Source organism: Carlito syrichta, unplaced genomic scaffold (genome assembly GCF_000164805.1).
Source record: "Carlito syrichta isolate Samal-C Ts95f unplaced genomic scaffold, Tarsius_syrichta-2.0.1 Scaffold314750, whole genome shotgun sequence".
Classification (NCBI taxonomy): domain Eukaryota; kingdom Metazoa; phylum Chordata; class Mammalia; order Primates; family Tarsiidae; genus Carlito; species Carlito syrichta.
In genome coordinates, this window is record NW_007258846.1 from 52,697 (window position 1) to 61,230 (window position 8,534).

Consider the following 8,534-nt stretch of genomic DNA (forward strand, 5'->3'; position numbering starts at 1 on the left):
CTTGGTACACTGTCCCTTCCACCTGGGTCCTTTGGACAAAGGGCCGAGCTCACTGTACCCTGGACCACACCACTGCTGTCGCTGGTGCCCCTGACAGTGAGTCTGCCACACTGCAGCCAGAGGCAGACTGGAGAGGCCCAGCGTGATCCTATTCCTTATTTATTTATTTGTTTGTTTTTTGTTTGTAGAGACAAGGTCTTACTATGTTACCCAGCTGGTCTTGAACTTCTGTGCTTAAGGGATCCTTCTGCCTCAGCCTCCCAAAGTGCTGGGATTACAGGCATGAGTCAACACGCCTGGTCTCCAATGCCTTCTTTATGGGCTATGGGCCCCTGGGGGGCAGCCCTCCCCAGATCCCTCCCCTTCATGCCAGAACTCCTGGGGGTCTGCGTCTTCCAGGCAACAGAGCAGAGGGGGTGCTTACCTTCGCACAAAGCAGGGCACTGGGTCCTGGGGCTTCAGGCTGCTGAGCCATGTGCTGCAGACGCCGTGGTGCAGGGGACCCTGGCCATCTGCAATGACAGTACAGACCTCACCCACAGTGCCCCCCACCTGTGCATGACCTGTGCCAGCTGCTCTGCCCACACCAATGGCCTCCTTGTCCTGTCCCTGCTCAGGCAGTCTCAGGGCTTAATGAGCAGCTGTTTTCCCTCCTGGTTCTGAGATCCACCCTCTGTAAGTCCAGAGCTGGGGGAAGCTGAAAGGGACTGAGAGGCTACAAGTCACTCCTGCCAATGCAGAAATGAGCCCCAGAGAGGGAAAGTGACGTGCACAATGCCACTCAGGAAGTGGGGGGAATCAAGTTTCCTGACTCCTACTCCAGTGCTCCTTCCGAAGAGTTTCTCCAGGGACCCTCCCAGTCCACCACTTGGTTCTGCTGACGACAACACGTAGAGATCCTGCAGGGTGTCCATTGCCGCGTGTCCTACTGAGTGTGACCCTTGCTGGTGGGAACCCTGGGGGCTGGACAACCCCTGAGCATGCCAGCCTGCTCTGGCATCTCACTTTCTCCCCTGGGGCCCTCCTAGGCTTGCAGAAACCCAGCTGCCTCTGAGTCACACTCCTTTCACACTGGCCCAGCATCTGAAGGAGACTCCAACTGCAGAAGACCCTTGGATTCCCAATCCTGCTCTCCCGGGACAGGCCTACCTCTCCTCCCCTGGTCTGTGTGGGTCCTGTATGTTTTCTAGCAGGGCAAATGGAGTCTCTGCCTAGATCTTAGAAACTGTGGCTATGTTTTTCAGGGGACAGAGGACTCTGGGGAGTGGGAGCTCCCAGCTTTGCCAACCCGGGTGATGCTCAACTATGGAGGGCAGGACAGGGGGAGTTCACCCAGAGGAGGGGTGGAGACTGCCTGGCCGAGGTCTAGGGCAGCCTCACCCCTACCCACTGCCCTCAGTGGTCCTGCATGCTCCTTCATGGTCCCCCCATAATGGGAATCATCTGAGGATTTCTACACCTGTCTTTCCCCGACCCCCAGATGCCACATGAGGGGATGTCTGTTGTATTTCCATGCCCCACAGTGCTGAGTATGGAGAGGTGTGAAACAAATCCACATTCAGGCTGCGCTGTCAGGAAGACGAAGCAGCACTGGGCTCCCACCAAGGGCTAGCTGCTCTCCACACTTAATCTCATTACAACAGTGGTAGGACAGCGAAGCGGTGGAGAACTTGAACTCAGCAGTTAGACTCTCTGGGCCCGAATCTCCGCTCTCCACTTACTAACAGTGATTCAACTAATGGCGAAATCTCTCTGTGCCTTGGGATTCCTCACCTGGAAAAAGCACACAGTCCCCAACCCGCATGGTAACTGATAACGCAGCACTGAGGGGTTCACTTAGTCGGGCGACTCATGGTCCTCGCTCCTGCCCGTTTCCTGTTATGGTTAGCAACTCCGGGAGGTAGACCTTACCACCCCCCTTTGACTGATGAGAAGACCAAAGCCCAGAGATGCTGAACGGCTGCCAGCAAGTGGCAGAACTGGGCTCTCTGGAGCCTCCGCCCCAGGCTCACCTTGGGTGCGGTAGGTGACCACGGCCACGGTGAGGTGGACCTCCGTGGGGGTGCGGTCCCGGGAAGAGCTGATGGAGTAGTACCGGGGCTTCAGGATGGGGAGCTGGGAGAGCAGGAAACCCGCAGACACCCGCAAAGACGGGAACTCCTCCAAAACCTCCAGGAACGTGGGGCTGTTGGCGAGCTTCCATGCACTGTACTCTGAGGGCTGCAAGCCAAGGGCGGTGTGAGGGCCCCAAGTGTCTGCCCCCTCTCAGGGGAAGAGGCTGTCACAACCCAGTATTCACTCATTCTTTCATTCAACAAACATGTGGATGGACCAGGTGCTGTCTAGGGTGCTGAGACAACCAAGCTCCAGAGGAAAGAATTCCTGTGCTGGAGGAACTCAGTCCCGAGAACATCTAATTTGTGTGCTAGACCTCCACTGTCTGCAGCTCAGCGGCAGGGCTCAAATATTTTTTCTCGAGTTGGGATCTCATGTCGTCTAAGCTGGAGTGCAGTGGCACACTTATGGCTTACTACAACCTCAATCTCCTGGGCTCAGGCAATCCTCCTGTCTCAGCCTCCCAGGTAGCTAGGATCACCACACCCAGTAATTAAAAAAATTTTTTTTATAGAGATGAGTTTTTGTTATATTGCCTAGGCTGGTCTCAAACCCCTGGACACAAGCGATCCTCTTGCCCTGGCCTCCCAAAGTGCTGGGATTATAGACGTGAGCCATCACACCTGGCTGGCAGGGGTCAAATCTTTATTACGATCTAATTGGGGTTGAGGCTTTGGAACTGATTTGAAACTGGGTTCAAATCTTGACCGGATGCCTTTATTAGTTGTGGAATCTTGTTACAGTTACTTAACCTTTGTGAGGCAAGGATAATGTCGCCTACCTGGTGGGGCAGCTATAAGGATTCAATGGGAACCTGTGTGCCAAGTTGGCACAGTGCAGCCATAGAATGACGGAGGGGGCGGTGGGTGGGATTGGGATCATCAGTGACAATGATGATGATAATGACATCCAGTGCCTTGTGCAAAGACTTGGGCCCACAAAGTTGCAGGTGAGTTCATGCATTCTTTCATTAATCCAGCTGCCCATCTGTCACTATGTCAGCTTCTCCATTCATCCACACCATCCATCCTCCAACTGACATCTTAAGTGCAAGTCTGTTCCGGGTTTGGGGAATACTAGGACAGACAAGACGTGATAGCTCCCCTCCCTTCTAGCTCATTTCCAAGGCATGCATTTTAGTTGCATCCTGCAGACAGGAAAATTCAGCTCACTCAACTGTGTCTCAGGCAGGGGCCAGCAGATGATGCCTGGCTTTGGCAAGTCTCCTTGGGGAACCTGGCGTAGGTCCTCTTGGAGGTTAGAGACCAGCTCCAGGCCCTGGCCGCCCCCACACTGGGATCTCCCCTCCCCCACCAGCCCCAGCCTTCACCTGGCACAGGGTTTCCAGCCTCTGCCTCTCAGTCTCTTCTGTGGCCAGCTTGGCCAGCTTCTGAAGCAACAGCGGGGTTGGGGGGGTGGTGATGTCCAGAAAGTAGGTGAGGGCCTGGCTGAGGGAGCAGGCGGGTAGCCTCTTGTCATGGACCCAGTAGCTGCCTGGATGTGGAGGGAAAGTGTCAGAATGGAGAAGAAGCCCCGTTTGGGCTTCTCAGAGGGTGATGAGGCCTCTGGGGAAGACACTCTCTAGTCTCTAGCTACAGAGGAAAGGAGACACTGACATGCTGGCTCCAGGAAGAGCAAAAGGCAGGAAGGAGGTATTACCCAGAGACAGGGCTGCCAGGGCTGATGAACAGCACTCCAGTGGGCATCCTAGTTGACGTGATCCTGACAAATTAACTGACAGTCCTAAACTTCAGAAAGACACCCACTGCAAACTACAGACTCACTATGACTAAATCCACCAAAGACGAATAATATACACTTCGGAGACCAGTTGCTCACTTCGAGAAAAGTACATGACTGCATTCCCCTGGGTGCTAGGCCAAGAGGTACTGGTTGAGCAGATCACCCAAAGGGAAGTGGAAGTCCCAGCGAGTCCCAGGAGGCAGGGCTGCAGGGCAGTTGCAGCATGGAGCCTGGCGCCAGCAGATGCAGATTCAAACTCTGGCTCCCGACTCACTAGCTAGGTGGCTGAACCTCTGGGCCTTGGGTTCCCTTCTTGTGAAATGGATCTGACATCACAACCTTTCCTGCGGGGTTTATATGAGTGTTGAATGAAATACTGCATGTAAAATTGTTGGTACAGTGCCTGGTGCTCAGGGGCTCCCTGAATGTTAGGTAGAAATGTGATTATGTTGTTCCATCTGGACCAGGGGCCTGATCAGGGGCTGTCTTCCTACGGCCATAAGGACATCTCCGTCCCCGCATTCCTGTATTTCAGGACAATGTGGAACACTGCCAGACTTTGCTTCTCTGACTTCCATTTTCTGGTTTTGGATATATCCCCACTGTGTTTAGGGGGATACATTCTTTGGGGGGGTCATTATCACTGAGGACACCAAGGCCAGTGAGCTATTTCCATGGACTGGGGCTGCTTCCAAGGCTGCTTTAACCTAAGCTCCGGTAGCCCACCCACTCGACAGGAAGGACTGGGGTGACTGTGGGGGGCAGGGGGGGCCCAGCCCCTCAGTGGGTGGGGCAGCAGAGCATGTTGGGCCACCTCAGCTCCCAGGCAGAGGGCTCACCGCTCTCATCCAGGGCCTCCAGGTGCACGGTCTGGTGGGGCGCAGGGCCATCCACCACTCGTTCCAAGATGCCGTGGACCAGGGTCAGCTGGTTGCCTGGGAAAACACCAAGGTGCTCCCCGGGCAGGTAGTTCAGGCCTCGGCTGTCCTCACAGGAGAGTTCCACCAGGAGGGTAGCACGGCTGGGAAGGGAAGAAGAAGCCTGGTGACGCCACAAGATTTCCTGCAGAGCTCCCTGATGGGCGGGCCAGTTTCCCCAGGAAATGTGCCCTCCTTCTATCTTCCTGCCAGATTCATGAACCTGGGCTTGGGATAAGGCATCCTCTCAGGCAGGGGTGCTCAGAGGGCCCCTGTAGCTTCCCTCTGGGGAGAAGGCAGGCCCAACCCTCCCAAGCAGCTCCCAAATTCCCGGGAGCATGGCCACAGCTTCTGCCTAGAAAAAGCCTCCCACTCGGAGATACACAGGCATCAGAAGACATCATTCCTAGTTCCAGCACAAATCCTGTTCTTACGAGAACAAAGACCAATTTTCTTAATGGAGGACAGCACAGATACACAAAACCTACAGCAATCCACAACGCTGGTTTACCTGGTTGGGAAATGGCCTTCCCTGCCAAAAGTTATCCTGAAAGTTCTTAAGAAAGAGTCAAACAGTTTGAGTCTCTCTTGCCCTCTCGAAAGAGCTCAGGGAGGAAAGGGAGGGAGTGAGGCAAGCACCTGGTTCCCAAACTGGAAAAGTGGCCTGTGGTTAACTGAGACGAGACATAAAGATGCAGGGGGCTGCAGGTTCCCAGACGAGCGGGTCCTACTGATGGCACAGCTGCTAACATCAGCAGATGCTCTACTCCTATTCCTCCCAAGACTGACTTTTCTGGTCTTTCATTCATTGAAATAAATCTACAGTGCAGGCCAGGAGCAGTGGCTCACACCTGTAATCCCAGCACTTTGAGAGGCCAAGGTAGAAGGATTGCTTGAGCCCAGGAGTTTGAGAGTAGCTTGGGCAACATAGCAAGATCTCATCTCTATGAAAAAATTTTAAAAATTAGCCAGGACGCTCAAGAGGCTGAGGAAGAAGGATTGCCTGAGCCAGGGAGGTCGAGGCTGCAGTGAGCTGTGATCATGTCACTGCACTCCAGCCTGGGTGACAGTGAGACTCCAAATCAAAAAAAAAAATCTACAGTGCATCCCTCTAGAAGCTCAGCACCCTCCCTTACCTGGATTTCGGACTCTGCAGGTTGCACAGAGATTTGAGCCTCATGGTGAACACATTCTTGGCATGCATGCTGCTGAGGGCTGTGGACAGAGGGACAGTGTGAAATAGCCAAGTGGCTCCTGAGCACCCCACATATATGAGTCAACTACACCTGGACACTATCCTTGGGGAATCCCACTGGGATGGCTGCTGGGATTTTCTTTCCCTTCCTTTTCCCCCACTATTTCTGAATCACAAATGGAGACCCTTGGCGGGACAGAAGATGGGTGGGTGTGTTGCTCCTAGGTGTTGGGAAATTCAATTTAGGTGCCAAGATATGGACAGTCTCAGAACATCTCCATGGCTTGGGATCCTTAGGAAAGCACAGCTGACATAAGTATATCTTAAGACATGTGGGAACCGGATGAACTACTGTAGGCATGGCACAGGGTGCAGTGCCTGGAGGCACAGGTGAGCTGCAGCCTGGACTCACTGCCACGATGCCTTCTTCATGATACTCAGCTGTCTTCACTGCTGGAGGTTGAGACTTGAACACCAGCATGGTCACGTACTAGCAGTTTGCTTCATCTCCCTGGACTTCAATCTCTCCATCTGTACCTTTCTCCCAGGACTGGTGTCTGGACCCACTTAGCCCAGTGGAGAAGGAGCCCAGCCCAGTGCCTGGCATACAGCCGACCCTCAACGGATGCTGGCTCCCTTGTCTCTCCACCACCCTCCTTAGGCTTCCTCCTGGAATGGCCTTCCTCAGAGCCTCAGGTCTTGCACCCTAACAGGCTCTTGGATGCAACAAGGAAGAGGTCTGGTGGCCCCAGGCCAGCTGTCTCTGTTCAGAGGGACCAGGTAGTCTCCTTGACCACAGGCTCAGGGCTCAGAGACCCCAACCCAGGCAGGAAGGGCAAACAAGCCCTGTGTGTGCAGAGAAGCAGGTACCTTTGTTGAGGTCCAGAGGCTGTGAGTCCTGCACGAGCCTGTAGTGGTGTGGGTTCCACGTCACATTGGAGGTGTAGCGCTTGGGAATCTGAATGTGCTGCTTTCCTGGGACGTCAAACACCTCACAGGCTGCCTGGAGGAAGACGGAGCAGATGGGGGTTCATGGTTGGCATCACCACCATCACCACCACCGGGGCAACTATTTTAAGGCCCTGACCATGGGCCAAACCCTGAGCTGGGAGCTTCTTGTCACTTCTAAGCACAGTGTGGCAGGTTGTTGTGAGGACTCAGATGCCTGGCTTGGCATGAGTAGCTGTTGCTATTATGATGTCAGTATTGATATGATCTTATTTTATTCTCAGGCCCACCTGGAGGGAGGCTTGATTGCTCCCATTTTCCTGGTGTGGAATCATGTGGAGGAGGCCTGGGCTTTGGAACCCAACCTGCTTGACTTGAGCCGGTCCTCCTACCCACCGTTGCTGAGGGCAAATCGGCAAACATGATGGGTTCTCTAAATCCATGGGGTCGATCACAGGCAATAAGGACCTATACAGACACTGAGACAGATCCAAGAACTCTACTGTGTGGTCCCTGTCCCTAAGCTCTCTGGCTAGGAGACTGCCACAAGATAAGGTGGTCAGGAGGCAACCTAGACAGTCAGTGGGGGAAAGATCTTAAGCCAGAAGCCGCCTGAGGGCGGGGGTGTGTGAGCCACCATTTCCCCTCCAGAAGGTGCACTGTTAGGGGTAGCACTCTTCTGCGGGGCTGAGGGACAGCAGCAGAGACTTGCACCCTCAGGCCCATCGTCCTGGCCCACACCTGGAAACACACCTACAGGACTGGGTAAAGGTCATGCCCCCGGGACACCCAGTACGGATGTCCTGAGTATGAGTGCACCACATCGTGTCTGTGCTGTGAGGCGGTTCTGGTTGGGAACTGACCTTGAAGGTTAGCACAGCCCAGGTGCGGAAGGAGTCCTCCTGTCCACTGAGCTCATCCCCTTCCCCTATTGGGGTGAGCTGAGAGGCTCCCAGGTGGGACAGCTTCTGGTCGATGTCATGAGCAAAGGCGCAGAACTGAGGGTACATGCTGGATCCGAGGCCAAACACGGCGTACCTGCCCGGGGAGGACACAGGCAGACTCATGTCCCATGCACCCAGAACCTGGCACCAACAAACTCTCCCACTCCTACTGGGACAAGCCCCCTTCTGGTCCTTCTTGGCCCCAGCCTCGTCCCCAGCTCCCGTGACCACCCCACGCTTGGCCTCCAGGCCCGTGAGAGGGATGTGGTTTCTGTGGCTTGACCCTCAACACACTTAGAGGACAAACCTCAGACCCAGGTTCTGAGAAGATCCCTTATGCACACCCAGTTCCAATCCCTGAACCCAGACTCTGGGCCCACCAGGCCGGGCTCAGACAGGAGGCCATGGGGAAAAGACTCACCTGAATTTATTAGTGAGCTCTTTTAGCATGAAGAGGGATTTCTTCAGTTTCTAGAAAGAGAAGGAACCACAGAGTTCTCAGGCCAGGATGGACAAAGGTGCAGCTACTGCTTTGTCTTTTCTTCTGGTGGCCCATTTAAAAACTGGCCACATCGCCGGGCTCGGTGGCTCAGCCTGTAATCCTGCGCCTTCGGGAGGCTGAGGTGAGTGGATTGCCTGAGCCCGCGGGTTCGAGACCGGCCTGGGCAGCGA

General features: G+C 54.6%; 1 protein-coding gene across 1 annotated transcript in view; it reads right to left on the reverse strand.

Annotated features, from left to right (window-relative positions):
* Positions 1-8,534, reverse strand: part of NOS2 (nitric oxide synthase 2) — a 39,380-nt gene that overhangs the window by 3,541 nt on the left and 27,305 nt on the right. The window contains exons 17-24 of the mRNA XM_008071829.1: positions 8,284-8,333; positions 7,782-7,956; positions 6,841-6,973; positions 5,912-5,990; positions 4,698-4,879; positions 3,446-3,609; positions 2,013-2,220; positions 425-512 (exon numbers count right to left, since the gene is read on the reverse strand). Of these exons, the coding sequence (XP_008070020.1) occupies positions 425-512; positions 2,013-2,220; positions 3,446-3,609; positions 4,698-4,879; positions 5,912-5,990; positions 6,841-6,973; positions 7,782-7,956; positions 8,284-8,333 (1,079 nt within the window). The remainder of the gene's footprint in view (positions 1-424; positions 513-2,012; positions 2,221-3,445; positions 3,610-4,697; positions 4,880-5,911; positions 5,991-6,840; positions 6,974-7,781; positions 7,957-8,283; positions 8,334-8,534) is intronic.